A 27,976-nucleotide genomic window follows, 5' to 3' on the forward strand; every position below is an offset into this window, starting at 1 on the left:
AGTCAGCAGAAGCAGAATCCATCATAAACCAGCTGCGTGTACTTCCGAAATGAAGGCACTTGTGGCTCTGACGATCCTACCAAAAAGAAAATTCAGGTTCCCCGAAAATTTAAATGTACATCTGCCAGAAACACCGATGGCCTCCGTTTCTGACTTCAGTAAATGGTTGCCAACAATATTCTAATTATGAAAAAAGTTCAACTAATTGTCAACTAAAATATTTTTTTTTTAAATTGACACTTTAGAATAAATTTTTCTAGATCTGAATCATTTCTCCCAGCCCTATACAAATTAGCATGCATAGTACTGGCCTATACAAATATATTTTGCAAATTAGATAATTTATATAATAGCCTTATACAAATGAGATAATTTGCATAAGACTAAATGAATTTTAAAAATTCACAAATTTTCAGGACTATCCGTATGAGGCCAGGAATTTCTATGGAGCCAGGAAAAATTTTAAACTTCTTAAGTCTGTTTTTAAAACATGGTATATTAACTTTTTTTTATAAAAATTACTTTGTTTTTTATTCCTATGTATGGGAAATTTTGCAATCGGTTTTAAACTCTTCAACGACAAATTTTGTATTGAATAGACGAGAAAGGGAGTTAATAAAAACAATTACAAATTAATATAAAATAAAAAAACTACTATGACTGGAATGTCATGTAGCCATATAATGCTTATAAAAGTTTTGATTATTTTAAAATTAATTACCAGACAGACAAGAAAGCAAGTTAATATTGCTTTGTCATCCAATTCTAAGTTATCTTTGAAATTTTATAGCTCATCTGAAAATTTAAAAACTGACTGCAAAATTTATATCGAACATATACAAACAAGTGCTAAAAAAGTCTATAAAGAAAAAAAAATTAAATTTTTATTATTTTATAAGTGATTTACTTTCTTTTTCTACAAAATTAACTTTAAACTATAACTCAAAAATTTGAAATTAATCACAAAATAAGCATGTATTAAAGAATTTATTCATTCACAAAGTACATTGTACACATATAAGTATTCAAAGTACAGCAATATAAAAACACAGAAAATGACATGTACAAAATTCTATATATCTTTATTAAACATAGAAAATAAATACTAAAATAAACCTTTTTTTATTGCAATATTAATGAAGAAATACATTATAATTTATTTTAAATTATCAAATCAAAGACTTTCACACATATGTGTAAGACTAGGAAAGTGCAAATCTATATAAAGAGAAATTTAAAATATATTAATGCAAGGAAATCAAAATCATTAATTGCAAAAGAAAAAATTTGTTTTAATATTGTTGATAACTATTTTTTTGAAAGTTAAGAATGAATTACAATTAAAAACACAGCGAGTTTCACAATGGCCATGCAATATAAGCAATAAATTCTAGAAATGCAGAAATGACTTTTTGAAAATTATAGCAAGAATGTTATTCAACATATCTGATATCACTAATGTCATGGTTATTAAAAATCAAGTGTAATATATAATAGATGAATTGTTTTATTAGATTCATCCGAAATTAAGTTTAGCAAAAGTATTAAGTAATTAAATATATTTATAATGGATAATTTCATGAAAGATTTTCGCCATTAAGTATAATCAACAAAAATAGCATAAGACTATACTACTGTATGTACATACATATATTATGCTACTGTAATAAATACGATATTGCAAAAATGGGGAAAATTTTAGGTACAAATTGGAAATATAATGATATGCATTAAACATGAAAATATTATACCAACATTTATTGTGTTTACCTTCAGTCTCATGTTCAGTTTTTAAATGCTAACAACTTAATAACAAGTTTATCCTAACTTATTTCTTTTTTACAAAAATGAAAAAGTAACTATTACAAAAAAAAAAAGTTTTTCTCAAATATAAAACATGAATTTCACAGGTAATTCAAAAATTGATATTTACAGTGATTACAATTTATACATTTACAGACTTTCTGTCATTTGATAAAAAATTCAACATACATAATAACAACAAAAAAGTTTTTTTTCTCTTTTTTTTATTCAGAATCTATATGGGTATCTGACTTTGAGCCAGGATGTATAACAGGTGGCTCAGCAGATTTCTCAACCACCACTTCAGCAAGATCAGGTGAATCTGCTGATTTGTCAACTAATTCATTGTTGGGATTTTCTGGAGATTTTACAAAATCATCTGCAGTATTATTTGTTTCTGTCTCACTGACTGCTCCACTTGGAATGTTGATGTTTTCTACAGGGTTTATTGGCATTCTCTGCGGCATATTATTTGTTTCTGTCTCACTGACTGCTCCACTTGGAATGTTGATGTTTTCTACAGGGTTCATTGGCATTCTCTGCGGCATTGGTACATTTCTAATAACGGTTCTACCTATATTTTTCAAATATGTAGATGGTACCAATCCAGTTTCCTGTTTTTCATTGCAAGCCAAGTACCATCCTCCTTTTGGATTTGAATTCCAACCTAAGAAATGAAAAAAAAAAAAATCTCTTCAAGGAATAAATTATTAACACAGTAAATAAATAGTATATTAGTATACAGAAATACAATTGAACTGCCATATATTGAAAAGTTTCTATATATCAAACTTTTATTTAGAAATTTTTGATTTTTATAAGAAAAATTACTTTTTTAATGCTGAATACAATTTTAACATAATGAATAAAAAATAATTCAATACTGGATATAAATGATGGTATCAAATATGAGCAATTTTTATACATGAGCAAGTACTTATAAGCAGCAAAAAAGCTCATGCAGATGAAAAATTTATAATAAATATTAACTCTTCTATACTCCGTTTTTACAGTAAAGTTTGCTCATAGTAAAGGACATTTGTGACTAAATTATTAAGTTTCAGTACAAAAAGTTATTTAAAAAATGGCTTCAGAAAATATTTATTGAATTGTAAATATCATATTTATTGATATACAAGTTGAAAATTACATCTAGTCAATCTAAACTACATATGAAATTTTTTTTTAACCATGCTATTGTGTGTGGGGGGGGGGATAAATAATTAAAGGAATAATGGGATTTCTTTTCTATAGCAAAGATAACAGCGGCAACCATTAGTTAGGACAGACAGCTGAAAACTCACTCACCAAGTTCATATTTTTTTTATTTTAAACTATTCAATATTCTAATAAATTCATGAACAACAGCAAGGCAGTCTTGTATATTTCTATCTTTTGGTATGACTAATAAGTGCCTGTTTTCCCATATTACCAGGACTTATCTTCTTACAAAGCGAGAAGTACACAACAAGTGGATTTTGCAGAACTTCTTGAACCCATTCAACAAAACCAGGATTAATTTTTTTTTTTTTTTTTTTTATCATCCAGTTCATATTAAATACAGATTTTGAGCCGCTCACTGTTTCAAATAAATTCTCTAATCGATTTTGAATACGCTCACAATTTCTCAAATAATAAACAAACCATTCAGTAAATTCAAGAATAGTAGACTTAACAACACTGCAGTTCTTCCACAGATTGACTGTTTCTATTCCCGACAGAGAAATGTATTCTGTTCTTTCATGCAGTTACAGAAGTCTTGCTTCCATAGATTGAATGTTGCTATTCCCGACAGAGAAATGTATTCTGTTTTTTTAATGCAGTTGCAAAAGTCTTGATAAATGCTCATTAGTTGCAATTCAGGAATCTCATAGAAAAAGAACAAATTTCTTGAATATCGAAACTGAACTGATCTATACAAAAAAAAAAAAAAAAAAAAAAAAAAAGGGAAGAGTGTAGAAAAGGGGCAAGTTTCCACATTACACAATTGCGAATGGTATTGTTTTGTATTCTGAAGCTGTGACTACAACCTTTTATTTTTGCAATTGTTAGAAATCAGCATTTTCTAGATGGGAAAATAATAACTAAGAAACTTAAGATTCCTTGTATTTTCCCAGCTTTTATGAAAATTTTCAAATTTCCCTGCACTTTTCCTGTCGATTTTTAAATTCCCTGTGTTTTCTCAATTTTCCAAGTTCTTCCGGTAGCATGGCAACACTGCTTTAAGCTTCTCTTTTCTAGATTTTACTATTCAGTAAAAAAGTATAGTTTTTCCATCAAAGATGACAGCAATTTGTCAATCAGTATTCAATAATAATGAAATATGGTAGTCTACTCTCACAAACCAAAAAGTAAAAGAGGACAAATTGGCTATAAAATTTAGCATGCCCTATAGTGCCTCACAATTCTTTAAAAGGCTGAAATTAAAAGTTTTAAATTGGATTGGTTTACATAAAGAAAATATTGCTAGAATAAGATGGATTGTTATTAAAATACAAACTGTTACTTTATAAAGCTGACTCTTTCTGAGAATAATTCATATTAATAATAAAGTAAATATGTGTGTTGGTACTTTATAGACCAGACCGTTTGATCTACAGACAACAAATTCTGTACATGCATACCTTTCAGGTCAAGAATGTGGACCTCAGTGATTTTCTAAAAATTATAATTAAAATTTCAATTTACTTGCAAAAAAGTAAAATTTATACTGTTTAAAAATTTAGAAAATTATCTTTTTCTTGATATCAATTTAATAGTTCTATGAATTTTTGCTAAAATTTGACAATTTTTTAAGAATATTTTTTTACCCAATTTCCAACTATAGATTGTTATTACATTGTTGCCCTGAAATTCAAACTGCTTTCATTGTTTCATTAACTATTGATCTCATCATGTGATTTCTCCCCCTTAAGTTAAATGTTTAGTCAATGTTAAAGCTTCTGTTTAATATCTGTGCAGTTAACAAGATGCATAAAAAAAAACAAAGTTACGAAATTTACAGAAAATATTCACATTTTTAATAGCAGCCTGATGTCTTAGAACTGATTTCCATTAGAAAGGTTCAAGCACACAATAAACAGCACATATAAGAGACAAATAAAATATGGCTTTAATGCCTGACAGTTTGGTGGATTCATGGAAATGAAATTATATGTACACAATTTGATGAAAATTAAATATATAACCAATATACCCCCGCAAATTTGAAGCTTAAAAATATTTCACTGAAGAAGTTATTAAGAGATCAAGTTACATAAAATATTTAATTGAATATTTTAGCGAGTATTAATCCCAGTAAACCAGCTAATTACAAAGGAAGTCTAGTCTCAAATATGAAGTGAGAATACAAAAGCTAAGAACCCATACATAAAGTTAGTTTACTTTATAATAACTAACATAATAAATCCTAAGACACTATTTTGAAAACATTTACCAAAAATTAATTTTAGGCTTTAAAAAGATAATTCCTAAAAGCATCTATTTATCACATCAGAACAAAAACACACTCAAATACAGATTACATTCTATACTTGATTCTACAAAATGCATAGGCTGAAAAAGAGATGTTAAAAACAAGCATTTTTATTAAAGAAAACATAAAGAGAGTTAACACATATCTTAGAATTCATTACAAAATGTCAATATATTAACAAAAATTAATTAAAGAATGAAACAAAGACTTACTTTTTGGAGATATCATCAATCTCTCCCCAGCACTGAATGACAGTTCACCAGCTTGAGTTGCGTTAAAATCATATGCAGCCATAGCTATATAACGTCTACCATTGTTATCTACAAAAGTTCGGGGATCTAGAAAATTCAGAAAATATTTTTATTTGCCAATTATAATTATAATTATAAAATCCATGTAAATATTTTAAAACAATATTATATAATATTAAATATAAGATAATACAATAAAATATATTTTACCACACAATGACACTATGCCAACGGAAAGATATTTGATCCAATACGTTGAACAGGTACATAATCAATTGCATAGTAAATCTGTCATGGAATCGTATTTTAAAATTAAAACACTATCGTACACCTATTGCAGCATTTTTCATTATTTGTAAATTTCAGAAAACATGTAAAAAGTCAAATTAAATTTTGTTAATAAAACTATAAAATTTTTATTCAGAACATTACACACTTTTAAACAAGGAATCAGATTTTTTCCAATTGTTCTTCTTTCCATCTTTATGGCACATATATTAGAAAATTATGGGAGGAACTGAAGCAGAAAAAGTGATTTTTCATTGCCTTAAAAACTTTTTTATTAGATAAAATTGCTTACAAAATGGCATTACTTAAAGCCATGCATTGTTACACATTATTTTAGAAGGAAAATAGCAACAGAATTATAATATTTATCAATATACAAACCAGCTTTATGTATGTTGAAAAATAACATTGCCATTAGATTTAAACACATTAAAAATTTTTTTTAATGAAAATTTATTTATTGATTTAAACTTACCAAAAGGTTTTCGTTGAGCAATGCTTTTGGCCAGCAATTTAAACATCAGCCAAGGTGCACCAACAACCAAACCCAAAAACATAAAAAATGGCCATGCTGAGCTTCGTACTTCATCGGGCATATCAAGGCCATTGGAGCCATTAACCAGTTTTTCAGCTGAATCCCAAGCAGCTTCTACAGAAGGATTTTCTTTCCTTACACCTATGAACAAAATTTTTAAAAATAATAAATAAAGACTGAAATATTTGAATCGCCAATATGTAAAATTTGCTGCAATTAAGGTGTTTATTACAACAATATCAATTGATAATAGATTATATTAATGCTTAAGTTGCATGTAACGTTTCAATGCTTATTACTAGATATTTTCTTTTAGGAAATTATGAATATCTCAGATCTGAGAGTAGCAAAAATTAGAAGAAATTATAAATTTATGAATTAAATATTACTAGAAAAATAAAAATGATATGAATCAAAAGAAAGAAACATCTGTTTGAAAGAAAAATATTTCATAACACTGAACTATTTAAATTTTTCTTCAAAGACAACTTAAAATAAAAAGAAAAAGAAAAAAAAAAGACATGGTTTCAAAAATTATATTTGTTAAGACTAAAGTGGCTTTTATGCTTTTTAGGCAATGGAGACTCAATTATTAAGAGTAAGTTTTATTTCCAATTAATAATCAATATTTATAAAATTTAAGCTGTTAAAATTAATACCTACTACATTAAACCCATTTACCATAGGCATTGTGCAAATTACTTAATTCAGTAAATGAATTTTTCAAATAATATGATAAATCAAAAGGAAAAAATATATATTTTAAGCCAACCTCTATAAATATGAAGGAACTGAAAGGGTGCTATTCCCTGAGATTTTCTGTAATCGAGAAAAAGGCAGAAAGACAAACTATCAATGCTTTACAAATCTGACCTAAGCATCAAAACAAGAAAACCAGGGAAAATTTATTTTCCCATTATAACAGTGGTCTAATGTTACAGAAAACATTAGAAAGAATTTACCAGTTTGTGTTACCTAACCCAAACTATTTGCTAGACGCTATGCTCACGCTACCAACTGCTTCAATGAAACCCAAGTTTTATTTACACTAACACAAAAAAAAAGGGGGGGGGGGCTAAATAAATGGACTATTTCAGAGGTTATGGTATTTTAAACTAAAACAGAATCTATCAGTACACTAAAAGTATTTCAAGCTTTCAATATCCATTACAGCACATTTTATTTATTTATTAATCCATTATAAATAAGGTTATTTTACTTATATAAAAATGATATACTTTTTCAATGAAGTCATAAGAGCTTCGTTCCCATTTTCAGTAACCTAATTAATTGCAGACATCGAATTTTCAACATAGGAAACTACATTGAAAGAATAAAATATGTTCAGATTTACAGGTTTCTGTAAATCATGCAAACTACTCAGATTTAAATTTTAAAACTGATGTTAGTACAACTAAATATCACTTGGTGAAAATAATATACATTATACATATAAGGGATGTGTATTTTTACAAGAAATATAAAATAGTATGCATTGCTTTTCTAAAGCACTTTAGATCAAGACTTTTTAAGAACTTGGATATTATTTACAAAAACTAAAAATCATAACATATAAAACCTAAAACATCAGCTGAATTTTAATTATGTCATTTGCATGTAAAGTCATTTGCATTAAAAAGTATGCCAAATCTTGGTCAAGTTCCCTAATGATAAAAGAACAAATCAAGACATGATAATTCATGAAACACATACTTACCCAAGAGATAAAGAATTTTTAAGCACATCCAACGTAACCAGCGAAGTATAGCCAAAACTGATAAAATTTGGGTAAAATGATCTTTTAAGCGAGAAAACTGATCAACAACACCTAAAATAGCACTGTAAGAACTGTGAACTGCATGGTAAGTGGACTCCAACATCATACTGATGGAACTGACTACTTCTACCACAGATTCAATGGATTCAAAAGCTGGTCTTGTACTTTCTTCAGCCATCTGTGTAAAACTACTGTATGATTCAGAACCAGTCAGTGGAGACATTCCATAACCAGCTCCATATGGAGGCATTCTGTATCCTGGATAACCAGGAGTATAGCGTGAAAATGGTGAAAAGTAATTAGACATTGGAGAATATCTGTTATATGCAGGCATATATGTACTTCTCTTTGGTGGAAGAGGAGGTGGTAGACCTGAAAAAGATGGGTTTGAAGAGGACATTGGTTGTTGAAGATGGTTCGAGAAAAATGGTGAATTAGAAGGTGCACTTTCAGGATTGATCCTGCTTATATTTCCAAGTGCTTGCAATCCTCTAGCATTATTTATCACAGTACTGGAAGAAAAAAAATGTATCTTTCAGTTCAGGATATTTCATATTTGATAAATTATTTTCAAGGTATGCAAAGAAAAATTCATATTTCTGATCCATTTGAACATAAAAGGAAAAAACTCACATTATTTAAGGAATTTATTTCTAAAGTGAAAAAAAAAATCTAAGGCACTAAAGGGGGAAAAAAACATTTATTACACAAACCTTTTTTGCAAGTAGAGCATGCAGTAATATTCCTACTGATTATTTTCCTTACCAGCAAGAAAATTTTAATTCGACTTACAATAGCAATTATTAATAAGCAACTCAGTTTTTTGATTGAGTACATAACTAACTAGTAAATAATTTTGATACATATTTTATAAATTTATTAACTTTTATAAGTTAGATTTGACAAATAGAAAAAATTAAACTGTCAACAGATTTGCAACACCATTACTTAAAAATATAATTATTAATGAATTTCAGTGAAGCAAGAAAACAAAGAGGAAACTTGCTTTTTAAAAAAAAAATGAATGTTCATACTTTTTGTAATAACCACATACTTTGGGCCACACACACACAAAAAAAAAAAAAAAAAAAAAAAAAAATCAAATTTCATCTCCAACAATTCTATCAACATGAAATCTGAAAATGACATATATTTCCTAGTTATTTTAAATTATACTCGCGAGTACGTGGAAAACTAATTTTAAAATATAATCAATACATTTACAAAGAAAATTAAAACCAAACCTGGGACAATAATTATTAACTGTAAAATTGAAAGAATCGGCATCGCTAACTTTGTTTACATTACAAATTTCAGCGAAATTAATATTAAACTGATATGTCTTATTTGTACAGGCAATATATTAGAGGAAAACTAAGCATCCGTTGAATTACCCAATTCGTTTTTTACGAATTCTCTTTCAATGCGCAACGAAACAGAAATGCAGCGTTTATATTTGTTTCGTTATAAAACGTTTTATCCAAACCAGCATTCATGTCTCCTGACATTAATAGCGTTACACTATCGAAATATTCACATTACCAAAAAACATGGAAGTTAACAATGTTAGTCACAGCAGTTAAAACGTTCACTGAATCATACATTTATTTTACAAATTATTTTCTGTTGCGCAATAAAACAGAAATAAAGCAAGTAATTTCATTTTTTCCCCCTTCAAAACATAATCTACATACGTATATGCATGTCCTTTGACATTAATAACATCATATATTTGAACAGAAAATATGTAAACATTTTTAGATAGATGCAGCAGGAAAAAAAAGGACATTATTTATATCTGAAGTCAAGTTAATGCAATACAATAAATAATTTTAATCTGTAATTAAATCCTTTGTTATAAAATGTCAAAGATTCGATAATAAAATGATTTTTTCACATGAAATATCACAGAATATTTAGACAGAACATAAATAGAGCAAACCTGTGATGCAACTGACTACTGCCAGACGACATTGTACGATTACCATTGCTTTTCATAGCCATGTATTCTCTAAAACGAAATGCAGTAATGAGAGCTCATTAACAACTCGTTTCTTTTCCTCGTTCAAATCGTAAGGACGTTTTCTGATAAGTAGCACAAATAAAAACAACAGACTGTACTTTACTTTCGTTATATCGATAGTTAAGTATGTTGCCAAATGTGTAAGAACAAATTTTACTTGGAGCTCTAGCCTTCAATCCGGACTGGCAATCAATAGTTATGATCAGTTTCCAAAAAATAATTATAAATTTATTATCAGTAATAGCGTTCGTCCATATATTAAAATTAGTCTATTTCTGATTATTTTCGAATTTTTTTCTATATCCTTGTATTTTTCAAAGATTGAATTTTACTTTTACCTGATTTGGAGTTCGATTTTTATTAATGACACGTGATATAATGTTTTACACCTGTTGGTTGTTTGGGATGTAAAGTTTAAATTATATTTTTGTACTGTATGGTTAAGTCCTATAAGTTTTTACTTTCATTGTTAACTCTATATAAAGTAATTGCTCGATTTTTATACAAATAAAATAAATAAAAAGAATTCTTTTACGTCTTCTGTCTGGCTTCACGGTAAATAAATTTCATTTTTATTTCATTAAATGATTTTCTTATGCACTTGTTGAATATGTGTTGTTTTTGACAGCTGTGCTTATAATTATACTAGATATAAATCTTGAATAATTTTAAATTGCGTTTTATTTTCCTAAAAACTTTTCTTAAATTTTTAATAAAATTGCATTTTTTCCATTTCAGAAAAGAAGCCATCAATAAAATTATAGTAAGAATATCTTGTTTCTATTTTCTTTTCTTTTAGGATTTTGAGTTATTAAATGTCTATCAAATTAATGTGCACACTATATTCTTGTTGTTAAACATTTTACCAGATTTGTATATTGAGCACCGTATTTACACAATCAGTGAAATTGAATATTACCTTTTTATGGATTTCTCAACAGAATTACGGAATATGAATTATGCGTAGAAATATATGGGCTGTTTAAATAAATTCTGTTGGATCTAAGAAAACTACAAAACGACAGAATCATTTCTGCAATTAGGGGATATAATGCAGCAAGAGTTTCATCATATTGAATGTGTAATGCAATAATGATGATGGTTATATTTCTTTTTAGACATTTTGCCAAATGCTACCAACTTATATTATATTGAGTTTTATTGTCTTCATTATAATTATTTTGGTTGAAACTAGGTATGGGTAGATAATCAAAATGGTTCCTATCTACTTCTTAATTCTAACAATTAGGGAGACCTGCATACCTGGGGCCAACTTCTTTTCATGTACAAGTGCTGAGTTATATACTTGTTTAAAATTGTGAATCTGACATGCATTCGTAGTTATACTAATTGCTCTGTATTAGAAGCAGTATAAACATACTGTTATACTTAAAATAATAAATTCTGTCTAATAGATGGTTTTTTGAAAGAAACTGCACAAGTGGCATTAGGTATAAAATCTTTATTATACCTAAAACCGCTTCCTAAAAGTCAGATTTTACTAAGTAATGAATAGAAAACGAATTATGTGAATAGCATATCACTACTTCTATAGCAAACGAATAGAAGTAGCAATATCATGTAATATATTTATTTTTCATGTAATAACTTTTGAAACTGCAATGCGTCGAATTATTAGTAAAGAAACTGTAATGTGTCAAATTATTTGTAAATTGTAAGTATTTTCATAATTTATTCTATATTATAATTTGAAAAACATCAGCTGCATACATTATTACTGTAAAGAATTAATAGTTTTTTTAGTAATTTGAACATTATAGTGTTATTCTCTATTTCATAATGACATCTTTATCATTTAAAAACCTTTTGAAATGTGTAATGTTTATGGATATTTAACACTTTGCAGTTCCTCTTTAATATCTTTTATTTCTTCCACATAAAAATATTCACTCTTCTTCTTTTAATCTTGTGAACTAAAAAATCCATTTTTTCAATAGTAGTAGTTATGAAAGCTACAGTAGAACTTGCATCATCAGTAATATCAGAAGAATTGATTGATAGGCTAATAATTCTTCTGATGCCTTGATCAGAAACAAGATTTTTTCAGGATTTTTCTTTTCCTTTTGATCATTTCTAATTGCTTGTTTTGCTTCAATTATTTTTCTGCAGTAATTGTCAGGAATCTATATCCCCGTGGTTTTCAACCACCACAACATCAAGATATGAACATGTGGCACATGACATGTGACAAGATGAGGAGATTCTTTTAGTGTTCAGAGAGCACCATTCAAATAGTATTGATTGGAATATGTATAAATAAATTCCATATTTTTAAATTGATTTCCAACAAAATTCAATGCAATATTGCTCTGTTTACAAATGTCTTGCTGCACCCTAAATTAGATCTCAATATTTCAAAACTGCTTCTGCAACCGTAATTGCATTATCTGCATTAGGTTTTGAAAAGTTTATTGCATCAAGGTTTCCTTGTAAATAAATATATAATTATGAATATGTAATATAATTATACTTTTGCTTTTAAAAAGATTAAAAAATTTTTTTAAATAAATGATGTTGATTTAAATAAATTAATTATTTGTACTAAAATTGCAACTTTTTAAATAAGTCAAGCACATATAATGTTCCTCCTCTATATAGGAATGAATGAACTCCTTCCATTTGAAAACATTCAACAACAAAATGATTAATTTTTAAATGGTTTAGTCAAATTAAGGTATTTCCTCTATTTACTATAAATATTGTTCAAGAAAATAATAACATTAAGCATGTAATTGTTTTTGTACCTATGTTTATGGTTCTAGGTACAAAGAAACTAACATATGTACATAATATCATACAAAAGGTTTATACTGCAAAACCCACAAAGACAAAAGACTTACTTAATATCTCAATACATGTGTCATGTTACAAATAAAATTACTTATGGGAATTTTTTTTAAAAAAAGCATTTGATTTACCATTGTAAATCAATAGAAAAGAAGAATCGTAGAATTTTACTTCAGACAATCTAAAAAGCTTTTTTACTTATAACTTGCACAACTTTCTTCTACAAGATTTTGAAATGCAACTTGGGGGTGAGGGATTTAAAACTAAGTACTGTTCTATTAAAAAGCAGAAGCCCTTAGTGCACTCTATTAAGATCTTTTTCACAGTTTAAAAATATGAATTCTGGATACTTTCAGTTTTAACTTTTATTTCAAAAGATATAATTTCTTTTGTTTTACATTTATACTCTGTCTTATGGAGATAAACTGAGTATTATGAAAAAAGCTTGATTGAAGTGCTGTATATTTTTTGTATAATTTTGTTTCCCTTTAGTCTAATTTAATTGTGTGTTTGTATGTAAAACATTATTTGAAGAAGCAGTCATTGAGTTCTTATATGCTTTTCTTCTCAATACTTTCAATGAATTAATGCAATTTTATAGTTTTTGTTCAAAGCATAGTGAGAGTGAATAGCATATGAAACATGGAAGCAGAAAGCAGAGAGTGTGAAAAAATATTCAAAATTTATGTAGTTTTAGAAAAGAATTCATTGAGTTTGTTGTTTGATTGTGTTTTGATTTCATGAGGAAATTAATAGCCCATGCAATTTAAAAATTAAAATCGCATTGAAGCCACAATTTGATTGATTAGAAAATAATTTTCCAAACATGGCTAATTTGAAATTATCACATACAGACAGAGAGGGAGGGAGGGATGCTGACAATATTCATGTCATTGATTTTTTATGTTCTCACAATTATAATATAAGCATGTATATTACTTTATCAAACTTAACAATTTGCTAAGAAAAATAATTTATTTATCAATTGATTTGTTTTAAGTAGTTGAACAAAATATAGACTTGATATTTAATTTCAACTTTTTGTTTGAATGCATTGTTGAAGATTTGGATTTATTGTTTTAATATAATATGCTTCATGTAATACTTATTAACAAATTATATGAGCTGTCTTTAGCGTACATTTTTGATGTTTTTAATCTTATTCAATATAATTGTTTTTACTGATGAACTACAAAACATTTATTTTACCAAAGAATTTTATTTTAGAAAAATGGACAAATTAAAGAAAGCTCTAAGTGGTGATGATGTTGATGAAGAACAGGGTATTATGCACCAAGTAAGTTTTTGAAATTTCTTGTCTTTGTTCAGTTTATAATATCTTGAATCAATAATAGTTATTACGAAAATATAAGGTTATTAAAAGCATTGATTATCTAATGAAAATTGTTATTGTTTTGGTACTTCCATATTACAGCACCCCGTGGGTTTACTTGGTGCCTTTAGAAATTGCACCAAGATTGCAACTACGGTTTTTATTTTCGCAAGCAAATCCTCTACTAATAATAAAGATGAATGTGTGCATTGGTGCTCCACGGGACAGATTATTTGACCTCCAGCTACCAAATTTGGAATATGTATGCTTTGGAAAATGGAACTATTCTTCTTATAATGATTTTTAAAAAAATTAATTATAATTTGAAACAATGAAATTTTGATGTTTCCCATGATAACTTTTGAAAATATTACTGTACCAAAATAAATTTAGCATCATTTAAAAATTTAAAAATTTGTTTTTTTTTATGATATTAATTTTATCATCATGTAAATTTCTCCTGAATTTTGGCAATTTTTAAAAATATTTTTTTAATTAATTTCTTATAGTAGAGTGCATTGTTTTCTGAAATTTAAATTGTTTTCATTTTTCCAAATATTTAATTGTATGGTTTTCTTTTATTATTAAAAGCTAAAGAAGAGGAATTCTATTTTAAATCTATTTAGTTTAGGAGATAATAAAATAGTGTAATTATAATACCACAAAATTTAAAAGATAAGTAAACCATACATTCGCAATTTTAACAGTGCTATGATATCAAAGAGACCAATCTCCATTGGTGAAGTCCATGTATAAAAGACAGTTAAAATAACATGGTTTTAATATATGAAAGTTTTTAGGAATCATAGGCATGAAGTTATATCTAAATGGTCTAACTGAAAATAAATATAACTAATATACCTGATGAACCAGTTATTCACCAATGGCAACTAGTAAATAATATGCTGAGTTTTAGGCAAGATTTCACCATAATGTTTTTAATTAAATCTTGGGGCTCCTATAATAAGGAAGTACAGTTTTTCCATTATTATGTTAAAGTTGTAATTTTGCTTATCTTTTTAAAAAGTTTTAAATTTTGAACCATGTGAATTGTTACTTTTTCAATTAAAAATAGAGAAATACATATGTGAAGTATATATCAATTTATAATTTTGAATTATATAATTTAGCAAATATATTTTTATAATTTAACAAAAATTTTCTTGGCACTTTTTGGTCTCCGTTCAAACCAACAAGTACCCAAAAAATGAAAACTGTGAATATATAAATTAATTTAATTTTCATAAACATTTATTTTTAAGCATGCAATTAAACATTGATGCTATACAGTAAAGATAAGGCTTTTAAAGTTTATGGAAATAGTATGAGTCCACCTGAATATTACCTCGATCCCACTTGATTTTTTTTTTTTCTTTTTTAGTGCATATGAATGCAATAAAAATTATAGCATATGTTTACTAACAATTGCTACTGAAAATTATAATTGATATAAAGCAATTTATTAACAAATTGCCCATTTATGTGCTTCAGTTATGAATATTATATGAATAAAGTCAAAGTAAAACCAATTTTTTAAAAAGAATAGAAAAAAATTATAGTATATGTCTGTATTTTTGTAGTGCTTCAATATTAATATTAAAGTAAAATTTTGAATAATTAAAAAAAATGATTTTTAAAATGGATGTTGATGTAAATATTTCAGCAAAAAAATTAGAATATTAATAATATTAACTTTTTTTAAAAAACAGTGAATTTTGAAAATAAAAATTAAAAGTATGAGTTCTATTAATGTTGCTTATTACTTGAATAATAATGTAATTTACTAAACATACAGTTCTTGTTGATATTTAAAATTTATATTTAAATAAATGTTTTTAAGAAATTTTTTTATCAATATTTATGTTTTATGATTTCAGGTGATTGATGCTTCATCATTAAGTTGGTCAACTCGAATAAAGGGTTTCATTATCTGCTTTGTTTTAGGTTTTGTGTTTTCCATTTTGGTAAGATAATTTTTTGCAGAGTAATCATTATCTGATTCTTTGTTTCCTATATACGATTAACTTTTTCCTATATGCAAAGATTTTCACTATTTATAAATAAGCAGCTATGATAATGAAATCTCATGAGCTTTAATATTAAAATTACTGTATAGTACTCAGTTGCAATTATTTTTGCACATGATTTTAATCGCAAATATTATTGCTGTGAAATATTTTCAATGCACTGCAATCTAAATATTGATATTTTTATTTAGGGATCTGCTCTTCTTGCCCTTCCTAAAGGATTAATCCTTTTTGGAATATTTTACTCTTTAGGAAATATAACTGCTTTGGCCAGGTAAATATTTCACTTAAAAGAATTTTATTTTAATATAGTTTAAAACTGTCTAATTTGATCATAAAATTAGTAGATAAAATTCATTATTTTGGGTCTTGTAATTTGAACATCTCAGTATTCAAATATGTAAAATCATACACAACTATACTTAAAAATATAACTTTTTATGTATAGAGTATGTTAGTAATTTTTCCAAAGAAAGTGTTTTTTACAATTTTATTATTATTATTTTTGATTTTATAGTTGATTGGTTTAATGGGTTCTTGTGTTTTAATCACTTGCCATTTTTAACTTAATTGCATGCCACTAGACTTAACAACTACATGTCATAGCAAGCTTAATCAATAAATTAATATGGTGTATTTGGTATTTATTCACTAGTTACAATAAACATTGTCTTTGGTAACTTTTTTCGTCATTAATTACTGACATGCAGTTCATACACTATTGCCGGAAAATCATATATAATCTATTGTACCTTTTAAATTTTTTACATAACTTTATTATTCAGAATGTAAACATGTTTGATAAATTTTTTTAGTACAATGTTTTTGATGGGACCATGGAATCAATGTCAAAAAATGTTTGCTCCAACCAGAATTCTTGCTACAATAGCAATGTTGGTAAGATCTCTGTTTTTAATTTCTGTTTGAATTATATATTATTTTATATTTAGATCGCATCGTTATTTGTGGAAAAATAATTTGATAAATATAATAATCATGTAGTTAAAACATTTTAAACTTTGACTTACAACTGTTTTCTTAAATAAATTAGAAAGAATGTTTTTTACTATCACTTACTTTTTCCCCTCATCAACATTATTGTGAAGGTATACATTATCCTATATTATATAGGATAACATATACCTTTCATGGATATTTTTCATGGTACTTCTTAGGGAATGAGATCTGGAAAAATTATGCATATATATAAAAATGTATTACATTATCCAGATATAGTGACTTAATAATTTTGCCTAAAAATTTCTAAAAAAACTGTGCTAAGAAATTATCTGTATCTCCTCTCAAATTATACAATTAATCAAAAATGAAATAGATAAATAATATACTATTTTGATCATTCAAAACAGTTTCAAAAGAAAAGAACTTAAATGACATTATTTGGAAATATTTGTTTCTTTGTTTCACCAATAGTCTAACTATACAAGTATCTTATTCCCAGATTACACAAAAAAGAGTTTTTAAATTGATGTGTAAAATTATTCATATCTATCTTTTGTGTGCGTGTGCGCATGTATAATTTATATTTTAATGTTACATTTTCTCTTGACTAAATTGCATTATTTTTCTTAGGGTTTTCTTCTACTGACACTTCTAGCTGCATTTTTGGTAAGTTCCTGCTAAGAATTTATACCATCAGCAAATTATTATTTTTCTAATTTTTGTTCCCTTGAAAATGAAATATTAAGTGATATTTTGTATTCTGTAGTAACTATAAATTATAAATCTCATATAATCATGATTATAAAAGTATGTAATGAGAGAATTTCAATTAGAGTTAGATGAAATACTAATGAAACTGTATTTTTCACAAATATTAAATAAAGACTTATTAATGAGACTGTACTTATCTCATAATAACCGTTCTTTTTATCTCCAAAATATTTAGTATCCCTTTCCACTCTCCTTAATCTTATACTAAAAGACGAATATGTTTGTGTTGGATTCTACTGCGCAGACTTAGTTACGAAATTTGGGCACATATATATATATTAAAGAGTGGAAATGTGTTCTTTGGAGCAATTTTTTGTAAATTTCCAATTAAATTTTAATTAACCAAAAATGAAACTAAATTTTGGTATTTTTCCAACTTTCGAAAATATCATTGCACCAAAAATGATTTTACAATGTTTCAAAATTTTTGAAATGTCTTTTTTATTATACTAATCTAATAGTCTTGCAGATTTTTGTTTAATTTTGGCACATTTTTAAAAAAAATATGTTTGTATCTATTTTCTAACAATAAATTACATTGTTATCCTGAAATTCAATTCGTTTTAATTATTTCATCATTTGATCCCATGATTTTCTTCCATTGTTGAAAGTTAAAGAAAGATTTTGCTTAATAACTTTGTAGTTTATGCAACAAATGAAAAAAAAATTTACAATATTGTAAAATTTAGAAAATGGGGGAATCAGATATTTCCATGAGGAAGTTTCATGTGCATAATGAGTGAAGAATATATAAAGCTTATTAAACTAATGCAACCTTAATGTCTGACAGTTTTATGGTATCATGGATATGAAGTTGTATCTAAACGATTTATCTGAAATTAAAGATTACCAGTATCTCTCATAAACCAACTGGTCACCCACCTTAATAACATCATATGATCTTACAGTGACAAGGATGATTTAAAAATCTAAGAAAATTTAGCAATATTTTCTATAACATATAAACTAATATTTTGAAGGAAAATAATTTTCACTTATATCGGCTTATAAAATATTTTTGTGAAATAATTATTTTGGAAATTGCATGCTGATTGGTGCCCTTTTGGAAAAATCCAAGAACATAATGAGTAGACCATATGAAAGAAACTAAAATAACTTTTTAAAAATCGAGAATCTAAAGAAATCATAAGCATAACATTATATCAGATAATTTAACTGAAATTAAATATAAAAAGTACTTCTGGTGAACCAGCTAGTCACTGTAGCCGATTAGATCTCTTTCATTAATCGGAAAAAGAAATGTTATGCGACTTTATATTAACCTGGACGATTTAAAAATTAATGAAAATAAAATGATAAATTTCCTATAATATTTAAACCAAATATAAGTATTTGCCCTTTAAGCTTGCTAAAACAATTTTTGTGCAGTAATTATTTCAAAAGTTCCAAGATAAAGTAAATTTAAAGCTGAGAAAAAGTACTAAAGTTTTTGAAGAGAGATATTTTGTTTGTGTTAAATTTCAATCCCTTAAAATATGCTATTAAATTTACTTATAAAAAAACTTTTAAATTGAACCTTCTGCTCTGTTATTTGTCAACGGATTGTAAAGCCTTCCATGCTTTTGTGCATGTGTTAAGATGGATTTAATTTTGTTAAATGGGGGAGAGGAAGAGATTTTTATATTTAGTAATAAAATTAATTCTGGAAATGTACACATCCTTTTGTGTCTCATTACTTAGTGAGATAGAATCGTCAAAATATGGTCATCTTAGGATATTGTAACAACAGTACTTTGAGATTATGTACCTATTACTCACTTTTTAAAAATTATTTATACTGAAATTTTCAATAGAAATAAAGTCTTAAACACTAGAATCTTCAATAGAAATAAGTCTATAATGTTCAGATTCAGATTTTTGGCTTACTTTTCTAGCTTCTCCGATGCAAGACTTATCTTTCCATTTGGATGCTAATTTAAAAATTTATTTAAACAATTATAATATTCTACATCGCAACTAAAAAGTGAATGCTTGTCAATAAATGATTATTCATGTTAAAAATGCAATTCATCAGATTTCAATTCCCAAATTGCCTTAAAATTCATGTTTTTACTATAAATTATTCTAATAATTAAGTTAAGTATAATATTCAAATGAATTTTGACATATTGAAGACTTTTATATTAATTTCTTATTCAGTATTATTGTATTAAACTTGTAGATTTAAATTTGCTTATCATTTCTTATTTATAGTGGAAGAAAACTGGACTTACTATTGTTTTCTGTATTTTCCAATTTCTGTCCATGACTTGGTATTCATTATCATATATCCCATATGCAAGGTATGCATATTTCAATATATATTTTCATTTAACAATTTATGTAAAAAATTCTATTGCAATGGCCTAGGTGATGTACAGTTATACATAATAAGGATATAAAATGCTACATTTTAGCCATTTACATAATTGTCATACTTTTCAAAGGAAATAATATTAATAACTTTATTTGCTATGTTTTAAATAGATTGGAAGCTATTTGAAAAGTGAAAAACCAGAAATAATTAGTTTCAATTCCTTATTTCACCATACAAAATAAAATCATATTGTATACCTGAATGTCTTGTATTTTGAAATATGACAAGAAATAAATGCCACTTTAACTTTCAAAGAAATATAAGAAAGTATTATTTGCAATTTCTTCTTAAAGTTATTTTTATCCAAACATTTCAGTGCAAAAATTGAGAAAATCATAGTTTTGGTTAAAGAAAAAAATTGCAGATGACTAGAAGAATGTATATGATTGTTATGGGCATATTCTTTTATAGCAAATAGCTACTTATGCATGAGTAATAAATGCAGATAAGTAAGCAGGTAAATTTTATAAAAGAAGATAAATGATTACTGAGCAAATATATTGAAATGTTGCAGCACTCTAAAGAATTTTTTACAAATCAGTAATGCTATTTTGTTTGAATTCGTATTTCAATGTAATTTTAATTAGAATAAAATGATGAAAATTTCCAAAAGAGAAGAGGAATATTTCTCTTCCTATTATAAGAGACATCCTTACTTAATAAAAAAAATGACTAGCATTGCATATGGTACTTGTTTGTACTTTAGAACATGTTTTAATTGCTATTATTTTTAGCGATTTAAAATAAAGAATTCTGATGTACACAACAAAGAATTAGAAAGTCAGTTTTAAAAGACCATAGATCTTATGCTTCAAATAGTTAGGAAAGACAGAAAGCAATGTCTTTTAAAAGGGGAAAGATTTTTTTCCCTTAAATAAAATGTATGGAATATATCGGGTGCTGTTATGAATTTTTTCACATGGAATAAAATTGCTTTTAATGTAGAAAATATTATTCAGATTTTTATTTGTGTGCAGATCTTAATAGATTAGATGTATTAACATGTATTATTAAACTTTGCTGATTAATTTTAGAATCTTAATTAAAATATAGAATGGTCAAAAATATCTAAAAACCATAAAAATTAAAAAAAAAAACAATAAATAATAATTTGGATGTACAGATTGTATTAAATATTTTGTTTGGAAGGGGGCTTTTTTCTTCTCCATATATATATATATATATATATATATATATATATATTTATGCAAGGTTCTCTATCTACTTCTCTTTTTTTAAAATTATATATATATAATTTTAAAAAAAGAGAAGTAGATAGAGAACCTCGCATGAATATGGATATCAAGATGAAAGAATTGAGAAATGTGGAGAAATATGATCTATTAAATTATCAGTTGAGTGTTACTAGATTATTTAACCAATGCCAAATTTAGCTATTTTAGATAATTCAATTGTATTATAAGAAAAAAGTATAACAGAATTCTTTAGATATGTTAATTGATGTCTTTACTTCAACAATAAGTGTTCTAAATGCCCTCATACATAAGTCTGAATAGATTGGAAAAAGTTAATATGTTCTAAAAAAAGTGGTAGCTGCTTGTTTGAAAGAATAAATGTAATTTCACAGCTAAATGTAATTTCAAAATTCTATTCGTATATTTCTTTTATTCAATCAACTAATGATATCAACAACCAGATGTTTTTGTATTCAAAATGTTCATTAAGCATCATTACCAATTTTTCTTTTACGAAATTTATTGTCAGTATTTGTTTAATAATTTTCCTGCACACCAAATTAAAGGTTCTGCCAAATAAACAGTCAATTAAGTAATTAACTTTTAAAGAAACAATAGTATGAAATTTAAAATTACAATCTAGTTTTAAGTGCTCCCTTTTTTTTTTTTTTTTTTTTTTCCTTGCTTTAAAACGTTTTTACTTACTGTAAATGGTCCTTAAATAAAATAAAAAATAATTTTATGCTAACATTTTTTGTTTAATTTATCAAGAATCCGGAATAACATTTTTATTGTATGCTTTACCAAAAAGCTATTCATTTGCTATTTATAACTATGAATTTCATTACATATCTTTTTCCAGAAATTAAAAAGAAAAATTTTTTTAATCTTGTACTAAATGTTTTAAAATGATGGTAATTTGTAAGCTTTGTTGTTTGTAATTATTTTCAGATTTATTTATCCAACCATACATTTTATACATGTTATTTTCATTTGTTACTGCTAATTAAGAGAAGTAATGTGAATGCTGAAATATATCATTAATTTGCTATTAGCAAAAGAACAGTAGTTTGTTTGATGAGAAAGATTGTTAAAAATAACTGCCATTGCTTAAGAAAAGGTGTTTAAATTCTCTGAAGTTAGATATTAGAGCAATTATTTTGTTTAAAAAGGATGAAATTTTATCCTTTCCATCTGAAAAAAGAATTTAACCTTTTACTTTTAAATAAGTCATTGATTTTATTTTCAACAGAAATTTCTAATAATCTGGGATTTTTTAAAGCTATTGTTTTGTTGGATTCTCATCTATTATGTAGAATAATAGTTTCAAATTCAAATACAGAAATTCTATAAACAGTTCACTTTTTTTAATAGAACTATAATAAAAAATTTCAATAGACAATTTCAATTCAATTTCTGAATACATCAATATTTAAAGACACTGGAAATAAATAATTTTTTGATATGTTGTCTACAATTTGTAAATTAAATAGTAACGATATTTAAATGTCAAAGATTCTTGAAAAGAAGGTATTAATTTTAAGCTGTTTATGTTTGGATTCATTTTGATTATGGTTTGGTTTACTGCTGTGACTATTTGAGTGACTGTTTTTGACCAATAAAACTAATATCTTTCATATGGGGAGTTTTAAAAGCATGCAACAGACTATCAGGGCTGATAGAAAATTTTCATCATTGATCAATTTGATTTTTATCAGGAGCACACTTAAAAAGTGAATAAGTCAAGATTATTGTCAATGTGAATTAATTTTTTGTGTTATGAAGTATTGAAGACAAAACTTTTTTCTTTTGAAGATGAAACAAACTAATGCAATAGTTTTCTTTGAAATGCCTGTAATATTTCATTTTTAAATCTGTAATGCAATGCATTCATCAAGAGGTTGGATTTTGAATAATTTCTATTAGTGTTGCTTTTAACAATTATTGTTTTTTTTATTTAATTAATTAATTTTGTTTTAGAGTATTATTTCAATGCATTGTGCTAGCAAGCCTTGCCTTTGTTTTAGTTTTAGATAGAAGTCTATATTGAAAAGTACATTAGCACATAACAGCTTTAATTGCTGTAATTCGGTCTATTATAAAAAAATTTTAAAAAATGCCTACTTTAATGTTTAGTCCATGTCCATAAAAATTGTTGTGTTATTTCCGAAAAACCTTGTATAAGAAAATTGATTGCAACAGCCAAAATAGTTGGATAGTTTACGATTTTTTTTAAAAAAAATTTCTCTCTGTTTTATAATTTTGATGTATTTTTGATACAATACATTTTTCTTACAGGGATGCTGTTCTCAAATTTTTCCAATCTTGTGTGTCATAATTATGTTCAGTCTTAAAGGTCTGTCATCCTTTTTTGTACATGTGTTTGTGTGTGTTTGTATTTGGAAACATTCATGATTCAATTCTTATATTTAAATATAAACTTTTTTCTATTTCCTATGCTTAAGTGTAGGCCGTGTTATTTATTAGAAAAATGTCAAAACTATTGTTAGCACATGCTCACAAAGCAGCATTGATGGTGAAGATTTTTTATATAAAATCACACATCATATTCAATCAATTTTACTACAAATTCATTGATTTACAAAAATTGTATTTTTGATATATTTGTAAAATTCTTCAGATATTTGTATGCCTGAAAAATATTTGAAGATTTATATCTATAATCCTTTTTATAAAATGTATGCTTGACTTTTTTTTTATTGCTTTTGTTATTAATTTGTATGCATATATATATATATAAGAACACTATTTAAATATTTTTGCATTCTACAGAAATGCCATTTAAGGCTTTTCCTCCCAATTTAACTTGAATATTTTAATACTTATAATCTTATATGTGTTTCGCTTATAATGAACCAATTTTGTATCTAAACTACTGTTACTAAAGGATCTGTATGGAATCAGATAGTTTAACATTGATAGTTTTATAAACATTAACTATATTCTTCTTTGTGTATTTTAAGATAAGAAAAAGTTTTAATGATTCTATTCAATATTGTAGAATTTCTAAATGAAATCAAAATTATTTTGAAGTTTAGTGATCTTGGTACATCCATTAGTTTACTTTCTAATAAACCTTGAAAATTATTGAGTACAAAATCAGTTTGTGAAATATATGGATCTTCTGAAAGTAGATGCATTTTTAAAAATGTGGTTCATCTTTTCTCTTTATCTATAAAACTATAGCTCTGCTTTAGTGTTATTACTTTGTATATATACAAATTTCTATAATGATAATTTTTTTTTTTTTTTGGTACTTGTTGCTGTTGCAAGGAATATTTTAAATAACTTTAATCATGAGCACAAGTTGCTTCCTCTTATGAAATGCTAAATTTTGAATCGCTGTGATCATTTTATTTCTCAAAAATTTAATGACATACAAATATTTTTATGAAACTTTCTGAATCAGGTTAAAGAAATGTTTTCCGTCCAATTGTTGGTAATATTGAGAGATTGTTATAGTAGTAAATTAGGCCTGATTGGTTTATGCTGCATATTCTATTGCTGTTAAAGAGATTATATATTCTTCTACTGAATAAGAATATTTCTCTAATAAGATGTGATATGACATATAAAACTTTGCATCCCCTGTTTCATAAAGATATATGTTTGCTTTTATTCAATGTATTTTTCTTGACCAATCAACTTTTGTACCTAGATTTGAAATTTATCTAAAGTTTCTTAAAACAAAAAATTTTTGTGGAAGCGACATATTATTACTTTTTTTATATAAAAAGAAAGAAAGAAAGAAAATTATATTGCCAAGATTGTCTAGCATGAACAACTTTTTATAATAATTACTGAAACTTGAAAGAAATTTGTGGATTTAGAATGTAAATCATGTCTTATATTCAGTGTTTGATACATTCTTAATTTTTATACACTACACTTTTAGATAAATTTTATAAATTTAAATGGTGAAATATTGTTTAACTCTGTAGAAAGTATTTTCATATGAAAGAATATTTCTACAGCATATTTGAAACAACATTTTCCCTTATTATTATATTATATATGTGTATGAGAAAGTTTATTTTTTCTATTGATTTTTGACAGGAAATTTTTGCCAACATGCTATTATATAAAAAGTGCAATATATTCTTTTTATTCTGAATTATAGACTTCACATCATATTTTCACCTGTTTCGTCTTCTAGTCATAACCTTGAGAAAAATCCTTAAAACTTCTTTGCTTGAAAATATGTTTTTATATCCAGGATTCCTCAAATGCACAATCATAATACTTACATTAATTAGCTATTATTAGTGGCTAAATTATTTATAATAATTTATTCAAAAGCTTAAAAGAATAATTTCTCTTAGACATCAAAATAGCTGGGGTAAATTTGATTAGAAATTTTGGTAACTACAGCTTTTATGTTACAAAACCATTTTAATCACAAAATTCTGTATAATGCATAAAAAAACATATACAACTTTTTAATATACATACTAAACTTAAGTAAAAATAAATATTACCCAATATATCCCTAATAAGGTTTTAATTTAGATTGCATCTCAAAATTAACACTGAAATAAATTTGGAAATTTATTATACTGAGCTAGTGAAGAGATAGAATTTTTTGAAAATGTTTGATTATTATTCTTAATTTCAAAATGTTATACACTGTTATAAAGTTTTTATATAAAATTGTATACAAAATCATGTAAAAATATATTATATATGTTATATAAAAATTTATTGATATATATATATATATTTAAAGAAATTGATTGTAAGATATATGCAAAATCAGTTGTGAAGGTTTTGAAAAATCAGTTTTTATTGGTGTACAATGTTTAAATGTTATTATTTCTCCTGTATCATATCTTCAGCTTTTCTCCTTCTCAGGCAGAAACAAAAAAAAATTCTGTACTTTCATACCCTCTCAGAAAAATTTGAAATAGTGATTGCAAGAACACATAAATTTGAAAAGTAGAAATTAAATTGTAATAAGTAAATAGAAGTCCACTAAAAGAAGTCATTTAACATATTATTAATGGAATCTTTTTTGCATAAATAATTTTCATAATTACTTTTTGCTAATAAATGCTAAAAAATATGGGTTGAGGATAATCCCTTGTGAGAATATACAAGATTTCACTTTATTTCAGAGTATTTTATTTCCACTCACAACACATAATTAAAAAACCCCAATTTAATTAAATATTTTTATTGCCTTATCATTTAATATATTTCTCTCTGCTATTCAAAATTCATCTTTTTCTGAAAATTAAAATTTTTAAAAGTAATTTTATACTGAAAAGAATTCTGAAATTCCTTATTTCTTATTCTGGAAATTTGAGTGAAAAAGCATATCTGTTTAAAAAAAGATCATATATTACCCACAATTTCATCACCAGTTATTAAAAAATATTATAAAAAATAACATGTTTTTAAGTGTAAAAGAAATTTTTAAAAATCTCATTTTGCAACAATGCAATCTCAGTCTCATTGTTGTGAATAAAAAGACCCACCTTGAAATGGTTTCTATTTATGTTATTTGAATAAATTAGTTTTTTTTTCTAAAGTGTGTTTATAATTTATTTAAATCAGAAAATAATTTTTAAATGTACATTTGCAGTAAAAAGAGCAGCATTAAATGTGCAGTAAAAAGAGATTACTTTAGTATTTTTAGTCATATTCTAGAATATTTGTAATTTAATTATTTTATATGTTTTCATTCATTTTAATTGCTTCTGTCTAGTATAGTAGTCACTGATTTTTAAAGTGTTATGGTAGTAATTCTATGCATTTCAAAAGGCTTCATTCTGCATTGTTTACTTTATTAAGACAATCGTGTTCAGAATTTCTCTGGTTCTTTTTGTTGTTTGTGTAATATTTTGTATAAATTGGTTTTGTTCTGTATTACTAATTTGTTTTACTTACAGAAAATGTTGATTTGAACAATTATTTGATCAGCACTGATTATAATATTGAATAAAAGTTTGAAATATTTCTCTCTGTTTCTATTAATAAAGTGTTTTCATTGTCTAATAACATTTACATTAGCTAAATAAAATTGATAGTCATATTCGGTATTTTTATCCAGAAGTTGATGAAACAGAATTAAAATAACATCTAAAACCAGCCACTTTCCCCTCCCATGCTATATTAGTCCAGGGTCTATCAGAATTCATGGAGCAAGTTATATTGTGTAAGAATCTATAGATGCAAGTGTTACATTAAGGCAGTTGCATATGAAAAGAGCATAAAAAGAATTTTTTTTCATCTATTACCCCTCCCATACTATATTAATCCAGAGTCTTTCGGAATTCGTGGAGCAAATTATATATATATATATGTTGTTTTTTTTTCCTTCATAAAAAAA

At 25.9% G+C, this 27,976-nt stretch overlaps 2 protein-coding genes across 2 annotated transcripts; one reads left to right on the plus strand and one right to left on the minus strand.

Annotated features, from left to right (window-relative positions):
- Positions 1-1,060: 1,060 nt before the first annotated feature.
- LOC129963751 (peroxisomal membrane protein PEX13-like) lies at positions 1,061-10,271 on the minus strand. The gene is made up of 5 exons (XM_056078286.1): positions 10,072-10,271; positions 8,070-8,641; positions 6,293-6,493; positions 5,491-5,616; positions 1,061-2,470 (listed from the first exon to the last, which is right to left on the minus strand). The coding sequence occupies exons 1-5, from the start codon at positions 10,131-10,133 to the stop codon at positions 2,028-2,030; spliced, it is 1,404 nt and encodes a 467-aa protein (XP_055934261.1). The 5' UTR covers positions 10,134-10,271; the 3' UTR covers positions 1,061-2,027.
- A 262-nt stretch (positions 10,272-10,533) lies between these two features.
- LOC129963686 (vesicle transport protein SFT2A-like) lies at positions 10,534-27,603 on the plus strand. The gene is made up of 9 exons (XM_056078191.1): positions 10,534-10,707; positions 10,891-10,915; positions 14,188-14,257; positions 16,171-16,257; positions 16,512-16,594; positions 17,136-17,217; positions 17,911-17,946; positions 20,266-20,354; positions 23,923-27,603. The coding sequence occupies exons 3-9, from the start codon at positions 14,192-14,194 to the stop codon at positions 23,960-23,962; spliced, it is 483 nt and encodes a 160-aa protein (XP_055934166.1). The 5' UTR covers positions 10,534-10,707; positions 10,891-10,915; positions 14,188-14,191; the 3' UTR covers positions 23,963-27,603.
- Positions 27,604-27,976: the final 373 nt, after the last annotated feature.

The sequence above is a fragment of the Argiope bruennichi genome, chromosome 3 (genome assembly GCF_947563725.1).
Source record: "Argiope bruennichi chromosome 3, qqArgBrue1.1, whole genome shotgun sequence".
NCBI classification, from domain to species: Eukaryota; Metazoa; Arthropoda; class Arachnida; order Araneae; family Araneidae; genus Argiope; species Argiope bruennichi.

Excerpts from the sequence above, each read along its gene's own strand:
- LOC129963751 (XM_056078286.1), bottom strand. The coding sequence starts at position 10,133 with ATGGCTATGAAAAGCAATGGTAATCGTACAATGTCGTCTGGCAGTAGT. Across the intron at positions 6,494-8,069 it reads AAAAATTCTTTATCTCTTGG|GTGTAAGGAAAGAAAATCCT; the intron begins GTAAGTATGTGT and ends TTTTGTTCATAG. Across the intron at positions 2,471-5,490 it reads ATTGATGATATCTCCAAAAA|GTTGGAATTCAAATCCAAAA; the intron begins GTAAGTCTTTGT and ends TTCATTTCTTAG.
- LOC129963686 (XM_056078191.1), top strand. The coding sequence starts at position 14,192 with ATGGACAAATTAAAGAAAGCTCTAAGTGGTGATGATGTTGATGAAGAA. Across the intron at positions 14,258-16,170 it reads AACAGGGTATTATGCACCAA|GTGATTGATGCTTCATCATT; the intron begins GTAAGTTTTTGA and ends TTATGATTTCAG. Across the intron at positions 17,218-17,910 it reads TTGCTACAATAGCAATGTTG|GGTTTTCTTCTACTGACACT; the intron begins GTAAGATCTCTG and ends TATTTTTCTTAG.